General features: G+C 35.9%; 3 protein-coding genes across 4 annotated transcripts; all 3 read right to left on the reverse strand.

The window, feature by feature from the left end:
* Positions 1–1494: 1494 nt before the first annotated feature.
* LOC110800825 (uncharacterized) lies at positions 1495–9645 on the reverse strand. The gene is made up of 10 exons (XM_022006148.2): positions 9395–9645; positions 7894–8107; positions 6613–6770; positions 5139–5284; positions 4494–4556; positions 4321–4413; positions 3103–3264; positions 2868–2974; positions 2485–2657; positions 1495–2073 (listed from the first exon to the last, which is right to left on the reverse strand). The coding sequence occupies exons 1-10, from the start codon at positions 9471–9473 to the stop codon at positions 1814–1816; spliced, it is 1455 nt and encodes a 484-aa protein (XP_021861840.1). The 5' UTR covers positions 9474–9645; the 3' UTR covers positions 1495–1813.
* An 881-nt stretch (positions 9646–10526) lies between these two features.
* Positions 10527–15985, reverse strand: LOC110800828 (uncharacterized). Its single transcript, XM_022006153.2, has 10 exons — positions 15342–15985; positions 14438–14703; positions 14129–14333; positions 13640–13730; positions 13409–13554; positions 12755–12998; positions 12544–12648; positions 11759–11941; positions 11425–11629; positions 10527–11260 (listed from the first exon to the last, which is right to left on the reverse strand). The coding sequence occupies exons 2-10, from the start codon at positions 14595–14597 to the stop codon at positions 10755–10757; spliced, it is 1845 nt and encodes a 614-aa protein (XP_021861845.1). The 5' UTR covers positions 14598–14703; positions 15342–15985; the 3' UTR covers positions 10527–10754.
* Positions 15811–22265, reverse strand: LOC110800827 (uncharacterized). 2 transcript variants are annotated; one of them, XM_022006150.2, is made up of 9 exons: positions 21788–22265; positions 19340–19544; positions 18893–18983; positions 18658–18803; positions 18177–18420; positions 17710–17814; positions 17396–17578; positions 16628–16832; positions 15811–16534 (listed from the first exon to the last, which is right to left on the reverse strand). In XM_022006150.2, the coding sequence occupies exons 1-9, from the start codon at positions 22044–22046 to the stop codon at positions 16020–16022; spliced, it is 1953 nt and encodes a 650-aa protein (XP_021861842.2). In that variant the 5' UTR covers positions 22047–22265; the 3' UTR covers positions 15811–16019. The 2 variants fall into 2 exon arrangements, with proteins under 2 accessions (XP_021861842.2, XP_021861844.1); XM_022006152.2 differs by having other exon boundaries at positions 19340–19558; positions 21788–21914.
* Between the last annotated feature and the right edge of the window lie 1052 nt (positions 22266–23317).

The following is a 23317-nucleotide window of genomic DNA, read 5'->3' on the forward strand; positions in this document are numbered from 1 at the left end:
AATATAACCCCAATCCAAAATAATTTACAATCCGATCCATCCGACCCGTTTGATAGGTTAGATTGTTAGAACACTAAAGCCGTCCTTTACCCCCTAATTGACGTGTCAGTTAATTATGAAGCTCTGACAATAGTGTCATAAAATTTGTACAACACGTATACACGATGGGTCCCACGCTATGTAAATGCCGCGACTAGACGATGTTAATGGTATTTGGTTGGTACCATAAACGATAAATCAGATAACTACGGTTTCCTTTGCTGACTCGAACCCACAACACTTCACCGAATGCAGACAGCCAGACACTACGTAGAATTATTTTGTTTTGGTGCTCGCATCCGGTTAATCTTTAGGGTTAAAACGAATTCGGTGCGAGTTTTTGGTAGATAAGTTTCAGTCCCCTCTCAATTGTTGTTATAGGGATCGAATTCGGATCTTTTCTACCAAATTCAGACCCAATCACCACTGAATCAACAAGTGATTGATACATTATAGAGAATATAATTTGGGTGATTACGTTTTTCCTTAAATAGTTGTTAGCAAAAAATTTTGAATTAAGAGAGAAATAAACGTACCAAACTATCATTCTTTGATTGATATTTGATTGATAAGTTAAAGTTGAACTATCTATATTGAGGTAAAACCAAACTTAAGACCTTAATAATAGAGATAGCTAATAAAACAAGCTAACCGAAGTTTAGCAACAACACCGAAGTTTATTTCTAACCCTTTCTCTTCCATTCTACTTTGTTTTTTGCGTTTGATTTTAATAAAACTACATTTCAGTGTAGCAAGTACTCATATGATGAAGATGGAATATTGAGTGGATTATTTATTGTTGGTAAAAAGAGTATGTGAGTAAGTGTAGGGACCATAAGAGCGAGAGAAAGATTAATATAAATGAAAATTGGGACTATAAAATGCCAAAAATAGAAAATGTATCTTTTAATAAAATACGGCCGAATAAGAAAAGTGTATCTTTTAAATAAATATGTAGGGAGTAACTACATAAGCCAGTCGCAACTCCGCAAGTGGTATGAACCGTGGAACACTCGAAATTTCAAAACGACATGTATGATTGACCTCAGCAAATCAAGAGAAACACCATTCATTGACTCTGTCGATATGTGAGTATGTGACTCTTATATAAAGATGGTTGTAGACCCGATTGGGTCAAGTTTCAGGGCGAGCCCGCTCTGCATCATGTCGGGCCAAAAGTTTCAAAACAAGGCCCCAGGCACACAAGTCGGATAAGGCCATCAGACCTAAACCTAATTTTACTAAATCTAGCATGCTTTGCCAAAAAAAAAAGAAACGGCACAGGCCCAACACACGATTTCGTGCTAGTGTGCGTCCGGGATTTTTTCCGTGTGTGGGTCGGGCCCACAACCATCTTTACTCTTACAAGTACTCTGTAGTAGAAATATCAAATACGGCAATCTAAACACCTGCAGTTGGGGACTATTGAAAAAAAAACACCTGCACACGAAAAAGTAGCAGAAGTTACAGTCATAGTGTCATTAACCAAGGATTACAGAAAACGCCTAAACACTGTCCAGTATACAATAGTGACTAGTACACTACAGTACACACTCCTGAAATCCAATGAGGTCAACTAGCAAATGAATGTACAAAATACTAAGTACATACTAGATTATGTGCGATAGCTAATGACGTGAAGTTAAAGAAGACATTCCCGAATCCATAATTCCAAGTCAATACTAATGAAAACCACATCCCAGTTAGTTAGCTGCTTCTGAATTTGGTGAACAAAAATCCTCCACAATCTTCTAATTAGTTCGTATCCTCCAACCTACCTGAACCAAGAGAACCATCCCCTAGTCTGACTGTGTTCCTTCTCAGTCGGAGCTAATGTGATTCTTTCGGCATGGGTTACAGCCCATCTGCTAAATTCAGGAGAAGAAACCAGCTCTTCTAATCCTTTTCTTGTGCATTCTTTGGTCACTGATTTCCACTCGTCATCGGAAATTTTCCTCCTCTCTGGGGTGTTATGATAGGTAGAGTAGAAGGTGTCGGATTCTGTAAGTGGGGAAGGAGTTTTCTTGGATGACCCTGAAAGAATGACATGTACATTATGTAACCAGGTATATATAAGCACGCACAAAGTGTATTGTATACCAGTATAACTTTTAACCAGTTTTTTGTAACTTTTAACTAGTTTTGACAACTTTTATATTATATTAAAAACAAGTTGATAAATGAACATTTTAAAGGTTGAAATGAATTGTACACATTATTAGTGATTTTCAAGAAATAATTTTTATTAAAATGGAAAATTTTATTACTAAAGAATAGATAACTTTTACCTCTATAAGGTTAAATTTTAAGCATTTTAAGTTAACTTTTACTCCGGTGTATAATATTGATTGTACACCAGTGGTAATAAGAATTTGTGTGAATGTAATATGCTTAGAGACACTAGGAAAGGTTACACATACACACACAAAATCAGCAAGTGCATACCTTTGACAGTAGAATTGTAGGTAGCCTGTGTGGTGCATCTGGATGGAGGGCTGAGGAACATATCTTGAGAATATTGGGACTTTCTGACATGCTCTACATAATTACCATCAGTTGGGGATGAATCATGGTCGCTCGATTTCTGGTGACTTCTTGCAACTGCTTTTCGTAATTTCCTGCAGAATTACACAGTAAAACTTTCATACTGTGTTGTTCATTGATGCTTATAACACTATCAGTTTACCACCACCCTCAGAAAGAGGGGATAGAGACACCAAGGCTCTGAAAACTCCAACTTCGTATCTCTATGCTATTCGTAGACCTAAAATTACACCCATGAAAGTCAAGCCGAGAGCATGAAGTGTTTCCCACAGTATCACCCTTACCTGTAAAGTCTACGTAGCACTTTTGGTCTGATAACCTTGCGCAAAATTGATGATATGAAAATAGCAGACACAAATGCTTCTGCTGCCAGCAGAGGATCCAAAGAACACTGGAAGTTAACATAAGCTCGTCAAATTTATGAATCCTTCCTGGTTGAAAGGTGCGTCAAAAAAATAAGAAATCCGAAGAATACAAAGCAAGACATCATAAGTTCGAAACTCTAGATATATTTAGTACCTGCAGGATCATAACAGCACCCAAAATCCGGATTGACCAGACCACAAATTGAGAAACGGTTGTATCGATCAATCCTTCTTCAGTGAGAACTAATTTGTGAACAACCCAAAAGCCCAACCATGCTCCAACAAGTGCAATAAACAGCAACAAGAATATTGCCAGCTGCAATTCATTTGTTGATGCATATTAGCATGCTTATGTTTCTCATATGTTGATTGTAAATAATATCCTTCGACCCTTCTATTAAGGCAAAGAATGGCCTAAATGCCACAACTATTGGGGGTGGGGGTTGGGGGGGAAGAAATCTGTTACATTGATTTAACATGATGAGTACCATATTGATGAGCTAGTGAAACCAGCAAATACAATAGAAACCTGCTTTGTTAATAGCCATTTTGGCATAAGAACATAATTTGAGGACATAGAAATAAAGAATGTGTACTTTAACATGATGTGTACTATATTTATGAGTTAATGAAATCAACTAGCAAATTTTCTCTGTTAAATTCATCATCATTCATACCCACATCTCTACATCACAAAGAGAATATGAAGGATATTAATGAAGAAACACATGTTTGCTAGTGGTTGACTGGTAGTGGAGGCTCATTGCGTTAGAAATTCACATGAGCCACCTAATGCACATTAACACACAAGCTTCATTCTCATTCTCTAAATTTATTACTTAAATCACATAAGTCATAAAAGTATAAGCACTTGCAAATAGAAAGTGTATTTTACAAAGAACACAGCATACAACAAGTACCAGACACAGCCTTGTTCTTTTCACCTAAAAGCAACTTATTTCAGGAACATTCAGTTCAGATAAAGGCCAGTTAGTTCCAAACTTCCAACAAGTTCAAATAAAGGCTACCCGATTTCATTTCACCACTACAATAACGTCAATACGTTCAAATAATTTTTAGTTAAATTCAGATAAATTTATGAGTACAGAAGTTAAGATAGATAAATAAAACGGTATTTTAAGAATATTGGAACAGCAGCCAGCTAAAATAGCTGGCACTACCATATCTATCTCAGGAAGATAAGGAGAACTGAAGAAGAATATATTATTTCCATGGATCAGTTATGTAAATAAATAAATTAAAAAAAAGAAGCTATTAGTAGAAAACCAGAAAGATATGATGCATTTCCAGGTATCCAGTATCCTCACAAACTATCATACTCTTCAGAATCAATCACATAGGACTTACATACAGGATTGTACATGTCCTCGCTGATACCCATCTCTGTAAGCATCGAACGCAGCAAACGTGGCACGTAGCTGAGAAGAAAAGACCCGACACCAATCTGGATATAAAAAAGGTATGTGTTATGAGACAGAAACAAATGAGACAATTACCACATAAAACAAGAAGTAAGATACTCACAAAAGACGAGTATATAAAAATAGCAAGAGGACTTCCTCGACCAGTAGGAAGAAGCTTCATTCCCTGCCAAAAATTCAGACCAATAAATTCACAAAGAACAAGCAGCTAATAGAGAAATCTGCAAAACCTTTTATGGTAATAAGGCTACTCAAGTAAACCATTAATGGCCCATTTGGTAGCTCAAAATAAATGGTGGTGGGAATACATTTTTGTGTAATTTGGCAAGGAAAATAACATCATGTTGCACATGGTAATGCCATCTCATCCCCAGACTTGTGATTTTCTTAACAAATTTCAATTCCCACCCAACACCACCTCCCATGTGGTATTGGATGGTAATTAAGATTCATGAAGAAAATGAGATATGTAAGGTGAATTAGCATTACCTCGGGCTTTGTTATATGACTTTTCTTACATATTTACAACACAAATCAATTCCCATTAGCTCCATATATTACTACTTAGTACCTAACAAAAGCCCAAACGGGCAGTAAGGGGTTGGTGTGGCGAAATAAACTAAACTAAACTGTAGAGACGTGCCACATAATTTTCTTCAGTAAAAATCGTGTTACTGATGGCTGAGACTAAGAGTCGGCAGTAAAAATTCCAGAAACTAAAATTACATACAAGAAAACTTATAATTACCTGGAAAAGGACAATTAGTACCACAAGGATGATTCCAACAGCCATGGCACTGCTATAGTAGAATATCAAAGACTCGCTGAATGTGGGAGCCAGTGTAATCAACAGCGTACCCAGAACCAAAAACACAACACGGTATGCAGAAAAATCTGAAATAGAAATGTTGATAAAAAAAGTTAAGCTGTCGTCTAATTCTAACATAGTTACTCTTCAGAAATATTTGACAATTTGGATCGTTTCTCAACTTTTCAGACATTAAACGGACATGATGGTCTATTGGGGTCGGATAATGATTCGTGAACATACCACCTAGTTAGTAGCAGATTTCAATTAGTTTTTGGTGATAATATCATGTGTTAAGTTAGAAATATACGATACATAATTGTTTACAAGGAGATTATGACACAAAAAAATGACGATCCACTGACAACTTATGTTGCTACACTTCTGTCCTCTTTCTTTTAGGTGGGTGGGTGGGGGATTATTCATCACATAGCTCTTTGGTATTGGTTTGACAAATCATTTTGCTTTCTGTTCTCAACCTACTGCTGAACATCACATCACGACCAACTCAAAATCGCATGATATATTTAATTGTTGAGGCTTATGGCAGCACCATAACCTGAAAAGAATTACTCGTCTACATAATTATCTAACCTACAAAGGAATTAATCAAAAGTAATATATAGGACATGGAGTCTACATGTTTCCACAATCTGTATGTAATGCATTGTTTGCATATAACCTTCTAATGCAATTCAAATTCCAATTTGACAATTCTTAAAAACTAAAAATATCACTAATGAAGACTAAAAATATGTCAATATGATAAGATAGTAAAAAGACCCATCTTTATCTTCATTAACAAAGCCGCTTTCTTATCCATCCCAAATTAATAAATTCACAGACTTCACTTAGAAACTAAGGGAAAGGCTTTTTATTCAGCATAGGTGAGTACGCTGTACCGGTGCATGAAAAACTGCGCTGTTGAGAATAAATGGACTCAAATTTGGGACAAAAAAACATAGAATTATTTATTGGGGAAAAAGTGAGTTACTTTCTAATGTAGCCGTGGATGATTCTTAACGAGATGATCAAATAGTATCATCAAAGGAACGAGGGATAACCTAAAAAATACTGCCACCCAAGCTCCAGAAAGTATAGCTTTGTGATAGATATAATTGGAGGATTAAAGAAAAAGGTTTCATGTTATCCACTAATCATATAACTCTGAAGTATAGTTATAGTATGCATATTATTCCACCGACTAGGCAAAGAGAGGTTAAGGAGGACAACATGTCTAGTACATTGATATCAATGTCAGATTTGAAATGAAACTAACAATATGAGCAAACATATATGATGCAGCAGGCCCCAAAAACATCCCCCTAACCAATTATATCAATAAGCCATACACAATAAAAATTATAAAAGCAGCAAGAAATGACCTGCTATGAAGGATCAATAAACAGTTTACCTTTTTGAAGGGTCAACTCCAATGTTCCCAAAGATGAATGAGCCATCCGTATATCTAAAAGTTTGTGGTCAAAAGGTGACATCCGTTGAGCCCATGATCCCTTTGAAACCTTTTGCCACTGACTTGAAGAGCACATTCCTACCCCAAGAGACAGATTCCTGCAAGCAAAACAAGACTTTCCCCTTCACTATTAAAAGAGCCACACAATCTTTGATTCCATAACACTCTTTCAATACGCAACAATAAAAGTTTCAATTTCTGTTATGGTTATTCTCATATATATTATTTTATTAAGTTATTTGATGCAATTTACACATGTTTAGCACTGTTTGGATAAGAAAAAGTGGAGGGAATGGGAGGGGAACAAGTTCCCTTGTTTGGATAAAAGGTTGGGGGGGGGGGGGGGGGGGGGAGGAAAGGGAGGTAGAGGGAGGGAGGGATCCAAATTTGGAGAGATTTGGATGGAAAATGAAGTTCACCTTCCCTCTCCCTTTCATTCCCCTCCCCTTCCTCCTCTTTCCCTTCCATTCCCTTCCCTTCCCTTCCCTTCTATTTTGTTATCCAAACATTGTGTAAAGGTTATGATTAGCAACTAAAAAGAGTACTCAATCCTTAGTGCAGTAAGTAGTCGTTGGTAAACGGTAGTTCAGGCCTCAGGGAGTCTCTTAAAAAGCTGTATTTCCAACTAAGTAACTAAGAGTTGAGGATAGTATTACTGGGACAGAGGAAGTATTTATCTTAAGATGTCTCCTTACAAGATATCATGGTTATCACGGTAAGACAATTTTGCTCAAATCCTTCCGCACAATTGAAATCTCTATCCTAGATGAATATCTGTGCATCTGTTAATTATAGGCCATAGTGAAAGAATGTCACTTCTTCAAAAATAGCAATGTACCACCGTTTTAACCAATCGCTTTTCCACTTCGTCAATCTTAAATACCACCGCAGTAAGCAAAAGCCACATTATTCTTGGGAAATTTTTCCCTGTCAAACTTCAGCTCTAAACCTAAATCACATTCTTCAAGGATCAAGGAGAATATTCCACCCAATTTAGATGTAAACATTTTTGCATCTTCTTACAGCCACGTCAAAGGTTTCTTAAGTGACCAAATCAAGATGACCCATTAAATTCAAGTCTATTAAGAGAACATCTATGGAAAACAAGTACACAATCTTAGCTAAAACATATATATTCATTGGCGGAAAATATTTGATTTAGTAATTGTCAGTACCTAGAAGATGCAGTTTCTGTTTACAAAGACCACATAATTTGTTTACCTGTGGAAACATATTTCAAAAATTGGTTGGCGAAGACTAGAATTTAGGTGCAGAACTTTCACTGTCACGGAATGGGAAAATTGTTTGAGATTTCTCATCCTTGACAAGCCATATATATGCACTCTTTCAGCAACAGTGGCACTGAACTTAGAACCAGGTGAATTTCTCACAAGCAAACTTGGGACTATCTGCATTGCAGTGGACTGATCAACAACTGCAATTTAAAACCAGAATGAACCGTCAATATTCAAGTGTTTAATAAACGCATCTAAACGATCAATTCGGTACCTGATTTTGAAACATTTCCATCGTCATAAAATTCTTTCTCACTTTTACATACATACTTGTATATTAATGCAGTTATGCAACTGTAGTAGTTACTCTTTTCATAAACCTGCTCCACAAAGTGAGATAATGAAGCTTGTCTACCGTCTTCCAAGTATTTATCTTAGCAAAATCCCCCACTACCAAAGGGATTGTTGGGTATCACAGCCGGTTTTAATTTTTCGTTATTACCTTCCTTTACATACACCTGAGGGCTATGTATATATTTTCCTTTTGTTTAATGGTAATATGACTATACCAACTGAGCATCTCTCCCAATTGTTGATCAACTTTGTCAACTAATCACAATTCATACCCGATGACCCTACTAAAGAATAATTTCTTTTTGCTTGAATTGGCACAATAAGTTCTCCAATTGATAAGTACTCTCCCATAGATGACTCTCTCTGGACTCCAACGCTTTCTGCTGTAACAAATTAATATGAACAGGGCATCATTTCACCCAGTAAAAAAACTATTCCGTGCTTCACCCCTCCAAACCCATTATACAGATTCTAGACCATCTAAATGACCTAGCTGCTGTTCCTTGTCACCGCTATTCTCTCACTGTAGCAACTTCAGAAACTGCCCTATGAAACTTCCGCGATAAAATTGGCTATGCACTCACATGTTTGTTTTCCCGGAAAATGGTTTTCTCATTTTCCTTTGTTTGTTTTGTCAAGGGTAGAAAACAATCTTCCCAAGGTGGAGAACAACTTTCCCTACAGAAAAAACAACATTCCAATGCCACATTTTCCTCCCTAATCCCTTACAATTCATTTCCACTTATACATTTCTTTTTTCTTTTTAACTTTTCTTGTAAGGAAACAAATTTCCTAAAATGTTTACCATTGAAACGAACGGAGCTTAAGTCTAATTGCACAAAGATAACTTAAATTGAATGCAGTTCGCATCAGATATCATTATCCATGAGAAGGAAGGCCAGAATTCAACGACTCGTAAAATCAAGTTCATAACACGAAGAGAGTCCACTATTTCCGAAATAAATAAATAAACACAACACACTACAGAAATAAATTACAGAAACAACAAAATCAATCATGAATCCACCTCAAATCAGACAAATTGTCGATAAAAAGAAGAATGTTGAACAAGGAGATGGTATGAGAATGAAACCCTAGAATTTGGGTAAAGAAGAATTCAGGAAAGAAAATACCTAATGCGAGTTCATCGGCAAAGACGAAGGAGGAAGAGGTAAACCCGATGAAGAGCAGGAAGATAACTCCGATAGCCATGGATTCTGGTGACTAGCTTCGAAGATATGAGATTTCAGAAATTTACAGGCGGGAATTTTTGCAAGTCGGGTGATTGTGGGAAGCGAAAAGAAGAGGTTGAAAAAAAAAAAAAAAAAAAGTTCCCGTAATCACAAGTGATTTTTTAATCAACTTCTGTAACGTTGCTGATTATCGTGGAAATTGGCATAACTTTGTAATGAAATCACCAATTGAGTAGAGGATGCATTTATTAGTAAATCGTCAACTCAATTGGCAATTTACTATGAGTAAATCAGCATTTAAGGGCTCGTTCGGTGTCAATGTTAGTTTACTGTATTTGGTTTTGAAAGTTATATGATTTAGATTGAATCACGGACTAAAAATTAGTCATGCTTATGGTAATCAGGTTGATTTTGAAAAATGACAATAAAAAATTGGAAACTACTTTTTGTGGTTTTATATTTTGTAAAAAACAGAAAACTGAAAACAAAAAACGAGACTTAAGTTTGCGATTTGTGTTGTCTCGTTAAACAATCGTTTGGCTTTCTTGCTTAGGTGGGTTGTAAATTGAAAATTTAATGGAAAAAAGGCGTATTTTGGGAATTTAACGTCTTTTAGCATTTAACTGAAAATCGGTCGCACTTGACAATGGGGTGTGGGGTTGTCCAAACAGCCGCAGAAGGGGAAATTGACCTTGTGGTTTTTTAATTAAAAAAATAAAATTTCGGTGTGATTTAATTTTTATTTAGGTATTACAATGATTTAAGTATAATCAGGGATAATTATGATAATCATTTATCGGCATAATTAGTCGAAAACAGATTAAGGTAGCAATTGATATCACGTGCTAGAAAACTAGTAGGGTAGTAAATGATAACTTTTTTTTTTATTTAGTAGTAGTTGACAAAGTCCGATAAATAGAAGATAACTAATTGACAAATTTTTCTGTTGTAGAACTAGAATCCAATGAGCTAATGTTTTAACCTATAGAAAAGTAGTTTCTATAGAAATGCATTGACAGGTCATAGGTCCCAGTGCACAAGGCTCCCGCTATTTAACGCAAGCTCTAGGAAAGATCTAAATGTACCCAGCCTTATCCTTATTTCTATAAAGAAGCCGTTTTCAGGGAGAAATACATTATCAGTTTGACATGATTAATTTCAGAATGAAAAACAATAAGAATACATACAATTTTTCCACAGAAATGGAGTTATGGAGTATTGTATTACAGAATTACAGTGTAGTTCTCCTGTCTCTTTTACTGAGATTGTTTATAGGTATGCTGGTCTCCTATCATTCATGTTAATTATCTGACTGAGTTTCTGATAAACCAATTTTATCAGTTGTCAGACCAAACCCAAAGGGAAAAAGAGGATCATAGTGTGAATCTCCAACATTCATGGGAAGTTGATCAACAGTTCTGAACCATGTTCTTGACAATTTCCCAGTAAACTGATAGTCACCAAACAGCATATCAGCAACTCCTTGGCCTTCTGTACCAGGCAACCACGCAGCAACCAAGGCATCGACTGAGTTAATGTAAGGCTCGAAGACGAGGGGGCGGCCAGAGATAACAACAACGACACACTTGAGGGACCCGCAGATATTGCTGATCACCGTGGGGCCAGGGTCTAACATTGCGAGTGTCTGGCTATCTCCGTGCATCTCTGCGTAGGGAAGCTCGCCTACAACAATGATGGCATGGGTGAAGTTGTTGGACGTGATGAAATCTTTTTCCGGGTTCTCCTTGTATACGACTTCTGTACTTGGGTAGACAGTGGATTTGATAGCATCCAGAATAGTAGTTCCTGCTCAATTTAACAGACAAAATAAGTTGATATAAGTTCAGAAAAAATAAGTTTTTTTCAGACATTTCGACACACAAATAAGTTTATTTCAGTCAAAATAAGTATTTTTCAGATAAAATAAGTTCAGACAAAATAAGTCGAATAGAATGGAGCCTTAAGCTTACCTCCAGTGTCATCATTACCCGTAAACCCCTGCCATTTCATTGTCCATCCACCACATTGATAACCCAAATTATGAGCATGTGTACCAGCTACTAGTATCTTTGCTCCTGTTTTAGGAAGAGGCAACAATGGTCTATCTCCTTCTTTACCGTTCTTTAGCAGTACAAGAGATTTTCTTACCGCCTCTCTTGCCAAGTCTTTGTGAGCCTGCAAAAGTTAAATGTATGAAACATGAATCTGTAACAGAAAATTCAGAATAAAGCATGCAATTATGCAAATGACAGGATTATTTAAGAACTGTAATGTAATATGCAGTCTGACAAATGTGACCATTACCTGGCTTCCTAGCTCATTAACCAGACTGAAATCAGCCATAGGGTTTTCAAAGAGACCTATTATGAACTTAACGCGCAGAATCCTTGTCACAGCGTCATCAACACGCTCCATACTGATAGAGTTGTTCTTAACCAAGTTGGTAAGAGTGTCAATGAATTCAGTAAAGTTGAAAGGGACCATAATCTGCAAAAATTAACAAAACAACACATTATACAATGTCAAGACTGGTGTTTTAGAGGTGCAAAAGAATGGTAAATGATAGACCTGATCAAAAGGTAACCAGGACAGGTACGTGCCGGGCCGGGCCGGAGGCTTAAAATCTGCCCATTATGTCGGGCGGGCTTTTGGTCGATTTGTTTGCCCAAAACCTGCTATTTTTGGCCAAAAATAGCGGGCTTTTCGGGCCATCGGGTTGGGCCAAATTTATAACCAAAAGTGTAGCTTTACGTTGCCCAAAACCTGTCAATATTTTTTTAAAATCGGGCCAGGCCTAAATATTACCCAAAACACACATTTTCGGGTCGGCAGGCCGTGCTTAATTTGGGACAAAAATAACAGGATTTTTGGGCCATCGGGTTGGGCCAAAAGTGTAGTGTTACGTTACTCAAAACCTATCATTTTTTTAAAAAACGGGCCAGGCCTGGAACCGGGCCTAAATATTATGCCCAAAACACAGATTTTCGGGTCAGGCGGGCCATGCTCATGTTGATGAGCTCTAGTACTAAATGATAATTTGTTCTAGCACTACAGTTATTTACCAGACTTAAAAAGAAAATAATACTAACCATGTCTAATCCAGCTCGAATTGCAGCCAAGACGGAGTATGTATAATCAGCGTGATATGGAGTAGTCATCCTATCAAGTCCCTCCCAATCAGAGATAACAATCCCCTAATTATTCAAAAATAACACTAATTAATTAATGAGAATCAAATTAATGATGGAGTTTTTGGGAAATAAGGAATGTAATTAACCAAGTAATTAAGTGTTTCTTCACCTTGAATTGAAGAGTGTTCTTGAGATACTCAGTGACTAAATTGTAATTTCCATGCATCTTTTCTCCATTCAAGCTAGAATAGGAAATCATAATCGTCGACACCCCTTTACTGATAGAGTCAAGATAGGCAGGCATGTGGATTTTATACAACTCAGTTGTGTCAATAATTGAATTACTCTCATCAATGCCTTCTGTTGTCCCCCCATCACCCACAAAATGCTTGGCACAAGCCGCAACTTTGTACCTTTTAGAAACACACAACATATAAATGAGTTAAAGTACCGATTACTCTAAGGCTCCGTTTGGTAGGGTGTAAAATGTTTTCCATGAATATGGGTTTTTCCTTTTCCTCTTATTTTCCGTTGTTTGGCTTGGTAAGGGGCGTAAAACAAGTTTTCCATCAAGGGGAAAGTGTTCTTGTATAGGGGAAAACACATTTTCCTCCCTCCTCCTTAGTAACCTTTTACTCTTCCTTTCCCTTCTATTTTTCCTTTTTGCCATAGTTTTTTTTTTTACATTGAACCAAACAAAGGAAAACTAACTTTGCAATTGAATTTTCCATTTTAATTTATTTTTTTACATCCAACCATACGGATCCTAATTGGTGTGAAAATTACTGAAAAATGATATAGATTCATGTAATATGGTGCTTACTTTCCTCCAACATAAGGAATGCCATTTTGTGATCCTTTGGGATTTTCTCCTTGTAAACCATAGATTATTTTGGTCATTTCCTGCACAATCTGGGGATCCTCACTGTAACTCTCATAACAACGGCCCCATCTTGGATCTCTACAAACCTGAGAATTGTAATCAACCATTTGTCAGAAAAATCTTTCATCTTTGAAAATATAATGATCTAGCTTTTATGCAGTGATAACTTACTGCAACACAAGGTGCAAAGGCGTATGGTATCCCAGTAGCTCTAACTTCCAACGCAGTTGCTGAACCAATCCTCCTAATAAGGTCTGCATCTCTACATTCAGCATAAGCAATTATGAGTAACATTTTTGTCAGTGATCAACATCATCAAAGATAGCAGTATGTTTTGCAGAAGAACATTGTTAAAGATAGCTTTTTCATCTTTCAATTTTGAAGAGTGTTTGCATTAGCAATATCATTCTAAGGGCTTTCCTGTGTTTATATAACAGAAAGTTAACTCTGTAAGAAAGTGATTCAGAAATTACGGATATCTGGGCGAAGAATTGATCTAGGAAGATATTTATGCAATCCTATGTTGTCTGATAATAAGTTCAGCAAAGATAAAGTTTTTTCAGACAATTTTACACAAAGAAAAGTTTTTTAAGCAAAAATAGTTCAGATAATTCAAATAAGTTGATTTGTCAAATTCAGTTCAACCAAACAGCGCCTTACCTAGCAGCTCCAAGACCAATGTTATGGGGGAAAACAGTGGCATTATAGACAAGGCCGTGACCATGAATAGCATCAATTCCATAAAGCATCGGTATCCCCAAACGAGTAGCCAAGGCGCCTTCCTGGAATTTGTTGACTGCGTTAATCCAATCTTGAGTTGTAGCTCTCGGAAAAGGCGCACTGTCACCCCCACTCAAAACACTTCCTGCACATTATATTTTCCATATAATGATTTCAGTAATTAAGCTTCTCCTAACTCACATAAGTAGGTGAAAGGTGAAAACTAATAGCACATAACATAAATTTTACCTATTGAGTAATTCTTCATGACATCAAAGGAGGCGACAGTGAGATCGATTTGAGTCATCTGACCAATCTTTTCCTCCAAATTCATTCTGCTAAGAAGATCTTCAACTCGAACTTCAACTGGTTGATTCTGATCTTTGTATTTCATGTATGTTTCAGCCATTTGTCTCGGTTGACTTTTGATTTGGTATCAAGATTTTTAGTTCGAAAGTTAGGGACTTGAACTTCCTAAAGTTGATTAGGAGAAATTACAAAACACAAATGTATTGCTGAAAATCACAAAATTACAATTAAGAAGTTAGCAAGTCAGCATCCTATTGCAGAAGTTTCAGCATATAAAATGTTAAAAATGACTCCTACTGTCTTACAACGACAGGAACACGTGAATCGAATAATATAATACAGAACTGAGTCCAATAATTGGTTGGGCTCACGTACAGGCAAAAATAATCTGAAAATTAAACTCCTAAAAGAAAATTTTACACCAAAGACAAAAACTAAAGAGAACAGTAAAATAACTCATGAAATCATAATTCTAAACCACTTCTTTAATCTATTGTTTGTTAAACCATCATCAATTTGACTAATTCATCAGCAAAAATGGAGTGAGATACTTTGCATTTGCTACTGTTTTTCCGCACCTAACAATTAGTTTAAATAATGGGTGTGTAATAGTACGACATACATATGCTGATTGTTTAGCTTACATCACAAGATCTCTCATGAATAATTAACGACCAAATTGGGAAATTTAGCATTGAGATAGAGAAGGGACCTGCATCTTGTGCTAATGACAGTTAACTATTGACCTCTGTAAACGTACATTTAACATTACAATGTCATGATATCAAGCTTTACAGAAAACAAAGCTTCTTTACTACAAAATACGGATTATTACAGTACTTACTTGGTATGCTCAAGCGTATGATAATAAATCAACTGAAGCCACCTGAAACGGTTACAAGAACACCACTGAAGGGTCTCAAATGATTCAATAAGAAAAAAAGCCAAGACAATGTTTTTACTAAAATAATAATAGTAGCAGAAGATGCTAAAAGAAGTGTAGTAGGCAAGCCACTTGCTATATACTGTAATGTGTAGCAAGTGGTTAGTAATGATTGAAGCATAATTGAAATGATAATGTTGGTGAAGAAAGAATCCAAAGACCAAAAGGAAATCAATCTAGATGTAGAACAAGGCAAAATGTGAACTGAAACAGTACATGAGGAACAAGAAGGGACCGCGAAATTGTATCAGACTCAGTACCCTCACAGCCTCATGTGCTGTCTTCGCCAACATTTTGTTTCGAGTAACAAGAAGGGACCGCGATAAAGTTTCAAGTTACTTGTAATGTCATAATTTCAAGAAAGAATATATGAGCCATGAAATACTGGAAGTAGTGAGCCCCCAAATTTCTTATATACAAAAGCAATTTTCCTATGTTACACCTCTATAGCTTGTTTTGGAGTATATACTTTGTAACCTTGGACAGTTAGTGTAAATAAGCCAGTAAACTTCAATACAGGTCTTATCTCTTCTACTGAGATTGGTAATTTAGATATTGGCCAAATGTTCAGAATTCTTATCATTCATATTGAACCTCTGATTTATCTCCTGATAAGCGTATTCTATTAGTTGTCAGACCAAACCCGAAAGGGAAAAGAGGATCATAGTGTGAATCTCCAACATTCATGGGGACTTGATCAGCAGTTCTGAACCATGTTCTTGACAGTTTCCCAGTAAAGTCATAGTCACCAAACAGCATATCAGCAACTCCTTGGCCTTCTGTACCAGGCAACCATGCAGCAACCAAGGCATCAATCGAGGCAATGTAAGGCTCGATGACAATAGGGCGACCAGAGATAACAACAACGACACACTTGAGGGACCCACAGACATTGCTGATCACGGTGGGGCCAGGGTCTAACATCGCGAGTGTCTGGCTATCTCCATGCCACTCTGCATAGGGGAGCTCACCTACAACTACAATGGCATGAGTGAAATTATTCAACTTCACAAATTCTTTGTCCGGGTGTTCGTTGTATACAACTTCAGTACTTGGGTTGACAGTTGATTTTACAGCATTCATGATTGTAGTTCCTGCAATGTCGATCAATAAGGTATGTTCAGTTTTAGTTCATATCTTTGTAACGAAAATGCAGAATTTACAATCAATTCAACAATTTAGCTTACCTCTAGTGTCGTTATTGTTCAAAAACCCTTGCCAATTAATAGTCCATCCACCACATTGATAACCTAAATTATGAGCATGTGTACCAGCTACTAGTATCTTTGCTGCTGTTTTAGGAAGGGGCAACAACGGGTTATCTCCTTCTTTACCGTTCTTCAGCAGTACAAGAGATTTTCTTACCGCCTCTCTTGCCAAGTCTCTGTGAGCCTGCAAAATAAAATAAAATAAAATAAAATATAAATAAGAAAAGAAACTCTGAAAGAAGCATGCAGATGACACCCAACCTCATTAAGGCTGTGTTTGGTGGGGTGTAAAACGTTTTCATGGAAAATGATTTTCCCATTTTCAATCATTTTACATTGTTTGGTTTGGCAAGGGATCAAAAACAATTTTCCATAACTTCCTCAAAAGGTGGAAAAAGCTTTTCCGTTTAAAAAGGATGAAAAACATTTTTCCACCTTTCCGCCTTACCTCCCTCTCCCTTCTTCCCCTCAATGTTCACCATTTTCTCCCATTTCTTTTGAGGAACCAAACAAAGGAAAACTAGTTTGAAATTGTGTTTTCCCTTGGAAAATGTTTTACATAGAAAATAATTTTACACTGAAAACGTTTTACACCAAACCAAACGGAGCTCAAAGGAAACTCTGAAAGAAGCATGCAAATGACACTCAACCTCATTAACATATGCAACACCCTAAAACTCTGAAAGAAGCATGCAGATATGCATATGAGCATATCAGACTATGCAGTATGGAAAATGTGGTCATTACCTGGCTTCCAAGCTCATTAACCAGACTATAATCAGCCAAAGGGTTTTCAAATAGACCCATAATAAACTTGACACGCAAAATTCTCTTCACAGCATCATCTATACGTTCCACAGGAATATGGTTGTTCTTAACCAGGTTGGTAAGTGTGTCAATGAATTCATTATAGAGGTAAGGAACCATAACCTGTAAAATTAACAAACCATGTTAACCAAATGTGAAAGGTTGCAGTTTTGAGATGCTAAATGATCAATAACCAGAGACTAAAAACAAGGTAATGACTAATGATGAAGTATATGCTTAAAAAGCCACTTAACCATGTCTAATCCAGCTTGAATTCCAGCCAAGACGGAGTTTGTATAGTTGGCGTGAGGTGGAGTAGTCATCCTATCAAGTCCCTCCCAATCGGAGATTACAATCCCCTATACTTGTTGAAAACAATAATTATGAGAAGTTATCATACACTACAAAATAATAATCATTTTACAGAGACAAGGAATTTCGTCTCTAAATAGTCCAAATCCGTCTCAAAATTATGCTTAGAGACGGATTTGAGACGGAAATAGGGCGTCTCAAAATTTTGGAGACTTAAATCTTGCAAATCCATTACACATTCGAAATGAAATTTTAGTAATTCGTCTCAAGTTTGAGATGTTTATTGTATCCGTCTCAAAATTCATCTCTAATTGATGCATACTTTTGTAGTGATATTGGTGGAGTTTTGAAAAAAAAAAAAGTGCATTAGCGCGAGTCAACCATGTAAGGCCAGTAAGTGATTTGTCACCTTGAATTGGAGGGTGTTCTTGAGATAACCAGTGATTAAGTCACGATTAGCATGCATCCATTTCCCATTCAAACTAGAATAAGAGACCATGATTGTCGATACACCTTTACTGATAGAGTCAAGGTATGCAGGCATATGGATTTTAAACAACCCATTCGTGTCTATAATCGTGTTACCCTCATCAATGCCTTGAATCGTCCCTCCATCACCCAGATAATGCTTAGCACAAGCTGCAACTTTGTCCCTTTCAACAACAACAACAACAACAAAGCCTTAGTCCCAAAATGATTTGGGGTCGGCTAACATGAATCGTCGTAGGAGATCGTCATTGTCACCAATCAAACCAGAAAGGAGCAGGAAGTAAACTTTGTCCTTTTATCAACATAACTTTTATCTATCTGAATTATATCATTCTGATGCAGAAAAGTTCTGAAACTGAAAATAATTACATTCATGGTAATTAATATGGGTGCATACGTACCGTCCTCCAACATATGGAACACCCTTTTTAGAACCTTCCGGATTTTCTCCCTGTAAACCGTAAATTATCTCAGTCATCTCCTGCACAATCTTGGGATCCTCACTGTAACTCTCGTAGCAACGACCCCATCTTGGATCCCTACAGACCTGAGAATTGATAGTTTTTCAACCTTTTTGTCAGACTCACTATTCAACTTCTTCAAACATACTGATGGAAATACATGAGCTGTACTTACAGCAATACAAGGAGCAAAGCTGTATGAAATCCCAGTAGCTCTAACTTCCAATGCAGTCGCGGCACCAATCCTTCTAATAAGGTCTGTATCTCTGCACTCAGCATAAGTGACTAACATTACTTGTATTTTCAATGATCAGCACATCATTATTGATAATTCCTTAATATATTCAGTAAGTAGAATGTCTACACAAATACACAATAATGATTTTTCCTTTCACTTTATTGCGTTGATAGCAACTTAGGGTCTGTTTGTTTCAACTTATTTTGACTTACTTCAGCAAAAATAAGTCAAGATAAGTTCAGTTCAAATAAATTTTTCTTCCAGATAACTTAATACGCAAATAAGTTCTTTTCAACAGAAGTGAGTTCAGTTAAGTTTAGTTAAGTTCAGATAAATTCAAATAAGTTAATTTGTCAAATTCAGTTGAACCAAACAGCGCCATACCTAGCAGCTCCAAGACCAATGTTATGAGGGAATACAGTGGCATTGTAGATATTGTTATTGCCATGAATAGCATCAATTCCAAAAAATATGGGTATCCCTAAACGAGTAGCCAAGGCACCTTCCTGGTATCCATTGATCATGTCTATCCAATATTCAGCAGTAGCTCCTGGAAAAGGTGCATTATCTCCCCCACTCAACACACTCCCTGCATATACATTTCTGATAAAATAAAGTTCAAAAGTATTTACAAATGTTATGTTATGTTATGTTATGTTTTTCTGTAACAGTTACAGAAAAGCACTTTCCTCCCCTAGTCCCCTGCATATATTTCATACAATGGTGAATGGTTCAATAAGCTGGATAAACCCGAAAATAGAGATTGGCTAATCCAAACTCAAACCGGCTTGCAAAAGGACCCAACATTTTGACAAATAAGCAGGAATTTTAAAGGTCTAATTATAAAGTCTATCAGGAAAATAAATGAAACAAAAAAACACTTCAAACCCGGTAAATTAAACCAAAAAAAAAAAACACTTCAAACCCGGAAAATTAGATTGGCCTACCCATTTGACACGTCTATAATCTATTCGCGTCGTAAGTATTTTTAAAGTTACTCCCTATGTCTCTATGTTGACCCTGATTTTGGTTGATGACAAATAGCAAACTTCCTGATTAAAGTTTCTGTTGTGTCTACAAGTAAAATGTTCCTGTTCCAGAGAGGAACTTGAGATGGCTGCTGATGTTCCTGAGGTGGAATGCGCAAAGCTAGGAACTATAAACTTACACACATCAGAGGAACAACAAATGCACAGAAGGGTGAAGTTTCCATATGATGAGTGCCTCTGTCCCTTTGGAGGAACTCACCTGTTCCAGAGTAGGAACCATTGCAGCTGCTGAGTGGTAGCTCCAGTAAAAGGATAAACACGAAGCTAGGTAGTTAAATACTCTTAGATTTTGTGTAAAAATAATAATAGCTATAAGATAAGTTATGGAACTATAGGATATTTAATTAAATATTTATTAAGATTTTATCAAAATATTTAGTAGCAAGTTTTAAGGAAAATTACATAAATAAAATTTACTTTAATAAAATCTGTTTTTATCTTTCTAGTCAAAACAGTTTTACTTTCCCTAAAACTTCTCCTAAAATCTGATTTATTTTGTTAAGTATTTTTCGCAAATCTTTTAGTGGTTGACAAAGTCTAAACCACGATTTTCTCTTGGGAAGTTTTCAGGGAAGTGGTCTTCCCTTGATCCACAAGTTATGGATCGTGGAGACCAAGTAGTGTAGTTGTGTGAACAGTTGAGATTTGAAGGGAACTAACCCTAAGGATTATCTCTATAAAAAGGGTCGTCTGCTTTCTGAGAAAAACACACAAATATTCTACTAGCTTTCTTATCTATCAAACGCTTTCAAAAGAGTTTATAAAATTGATTTGTGTCCTAGCAAAATTCGAGTTCCTAAGTTCCATAAATATCTAAAAAGCTTTATTATTATCTAGAGCCTTGAAAACAAATTGTAAACTGAGTGAGAGTAGATTGAGTAATCTTGTAAAGACTTTGAGTTAAAGTCGAGAAAAGAGAGAAACAAAAGAGAGGGTAGTCAGAGTTGATTACTGTGAGAAACTTGAGTTAGAGAGGAACTCAAGTTGTTATATTATTGTAATTGAGGAATTATCTTAATATAAAAGAGTTTTGAGGTTTTCTCTTCTTGATTAGTGTCAAGAAGTTTCCTCAAATTGAGTAACTTTTGTTTCTGTGTTTTTCAGTTCCTTTAATTGCTTTAAAGTTGAAAGAAACTCACTAAAGTTCCAAACACAATTCACCCCCCTCTTGTACGTGTTCCTATTAAACTATCACTCTATTTGTTTGTCCTTGTCCTATAGACAAAATGTGTTTTACTCAGGTTTCTAGCAAAATTTTGTAAGAGTAACATAATAACATTGTCTTTTAAAATCTATTTACCAAGTTTATTTGGAACTGGGGCTGGGTAGTATGAGGTTACTCCGTATAATGTAATTTCATTTTATGTTCGATTCTACAAGAAATATTTTATTAGCTCAAAATTATTGTAATTCAACCATTCGAAAAGATGGTATGCCCTGAATTTTCTTTCCTTATCAAAAATAAAATAAAAAATTAGGGAAATGATGGGGAAGGAAATAGGGCAATATTTAAAGGACGGACTAAAATAGAGGAACTCCGTATATATTTATGCAATTAGCTTAGTTAATTACTAACTTAGCCTAGACTATCACTCAAATATTTTACCAATGAGATTTTATCCTAGTGGTTAAGATTAGAGGCTCGTGTAGTCGTGTATAATAGGTCACGACTTCGAGTTTCCTCCCATATTTGTAATTTATATTAACGTTGTGGCTCATTCGCACCCAAAATAAAAAAAAAAATCAATAGAATATAACAAACAAACAGGGACACTGGAAGTACCTATCAAGTATGTATTGGTGACATCGAAGGAGGCGACAGTGCGATCGATTTGAGTCATCTGACCTATCTTCTCTTCCAAAGTCATTCTGCTAAAAAGGTCTTCAACTCGAACTTCAACTGCTTGATTCTCATCTTTGTATTTCATGTATCTTTCAGCCATTGCCATTGTCATTGTCGTTGACCTTGGACTCGAGGTAGAACTCCACATTAACAATACATTGATTAAACACCAAATTACCAGTACCTTCTGATAACCCATTATTGATGGCTTTTCTTCTTCCTACAATCCTGAATCTGGAATTCCCAGAAACCAGATTTATTAATTCAAAATTGGCTAATGGAAAAATGGGAATGGATAACGCAAGTAATGTCCAATTCAATTTTATTTATATAAGAAAAAACAATTTCCAGGACCCAATCCAACGATAACAATAATTAAACACAACTACTCGTAGCTAAATAGCCAAGTATGCCAACCACCCAAAAAACGAGGCAATTGGGCTTAAGTTTGTTGAGATTATGTTCTTTTCACCTTATTTTATAAACAAAAATTGATCAAAGATCACCTTTTAACAATCCGATTTTGTGAGAGATCACCTAATATAACCTTTTGTTTTTAGTTTGTAAGACTAAACCGAGGAAGTCTTAATCTATACTGGGTATACCATTGAAATGGTATATTAATATTCTGCATTTTTATTTAGTATCAAACTACATAGTTTAGTATAAAAAAAGTAGTTGTATTTTATCATGTAATACCAAACAACATAGTTTGGTAACATAGTTTCATTTTTATTTGGTTTTAAACAACATAGTTTGGTACTCACAAGTCAAATATAAATGTTATTTATCGTGGGCCAGACTCAATTTATTACATAAACTTACCATTTAATCCTTAATATACCAACTGAAGTTACTATTTTGCCCTTAGTATACCATTTTAATGGTATACCTAATATAGATTCAGAAAACCTCGAATAAACCTGATAGTAAATTTTATTTGCGAAAGACCACCTTATGTAGGATTTCGACGTTTGACTCCAACATCTTTCCTGCGTTGACCACCTACGTGACACATTTTCTCTTAGTTTTAGTAAATGGTATTCACTTTCTGGTCTAAATTAACCAAATCAAATAAAATATTTATCTCTTTATAAAAGTGATTGGACCCTAAGTATTAGGGTAACTTAGTAAAAGCCGACAATTGAATTTCATTTTTCTTTGACAACCTCCAAAGAAAAAAAAAAAGGTGTTTAAATGTGTTAATTCCTTCATTCAATTCCTACATGGTAAATGGTTTTGGATCATTTAGAGTTCTAAAATAACTCTACAAGGTAGAGTTTGAGCATATCAACCATTGAATGAAAAATCAATGGTTCATATATTATCTTTCCAAAATTTCCCCTATTTTTTCTCATCAATATGAGCCATTGATTTTAAAATGTATGGTTTAGATACAACTCTACCTTATAGAGTTTTATTAAAACTCTATAGGATCCGGACTCATGGTAAATTGGTACTCCAATAATA

Source organism: Spinacia oleracea, chromosome 3 (genome assembly GCF_020520425.1).
Source record: "Spinacia oleracea cultivar Varoflay chromosome 3, BTI_SOV_V1, whole genome shotgun sequence".
NCBI lineage: Eukaryota > Viridiplantae > Streptophyta > Magnoliopsida > Caryophyllales > Amaranthaceae > Spinacia > Spinacia oleracea.

Bases quoted from the DNA above. Each gene is read 5' to 3' on its own strand.
- LOC110800828 (XM_022006153.2), bottom strand. From the start codon at position 14,597: ATGGCTGAAACATACATGAAATACAAAGATCAGAATCAACCAGTTGAA. The intron at 13,555-13,639 runs GTAAGTTATCAC...TACAATTCTCAG, and splicing joins CCTTTGCACCTTGTGTTGCA to GTTTGTAGAGATCCAAGATG. The intron at 12,999-13,408 runs GTAAGCACCATA...TGTTTCTAAAAG, and splicing joins ATTCCTTATGTTGGAGGAAA to GTACAAAGTTGCGGCTTGTG.
- LOC110800825 (XM_022006148.2), bottom strand. From the start codon at position 9,473: ATGGCTATCGGAGTTATCTTCCTGCTCTTCATCGGGTTTACCTCTTCC. The intron at 8,108-9,394 runs GTATTTTCTTTC...TTTAAATTGCAG, and splicing joins TGCCGATGAACTCGCATTAG to TTGTTGATCAGTCCACTGCA. The intron at 2,658-2,867 runs GTAAGGGTGATA...GTAATTCTGCAG, and splicing joins GTGCTACGTAGACTTTACAG to GAAATTACGAAAAGCAGTTG.
- LOC110800827 (XM_022006150.2), bottom strand. From the start codon at position 22,046: ATGGGTTATCAGAAGGTACTGGTAATTTGGTGTTTAATCAATGTATTG. The intron at 19,545-21,787 runs GTACTTCCAGTG...ATGTATATGCAG, and splicing joins CACCAATACATACTTGATAG to GGAGTGTGTTGAGTGGGGGA. The intron at 17,815-18,176 runs GTGACAAATCAC...CAACAAGTATAG, and splicing joins AGAACACCCTCCAATTCAAG to GGGATTGTAATCTCCGATTG.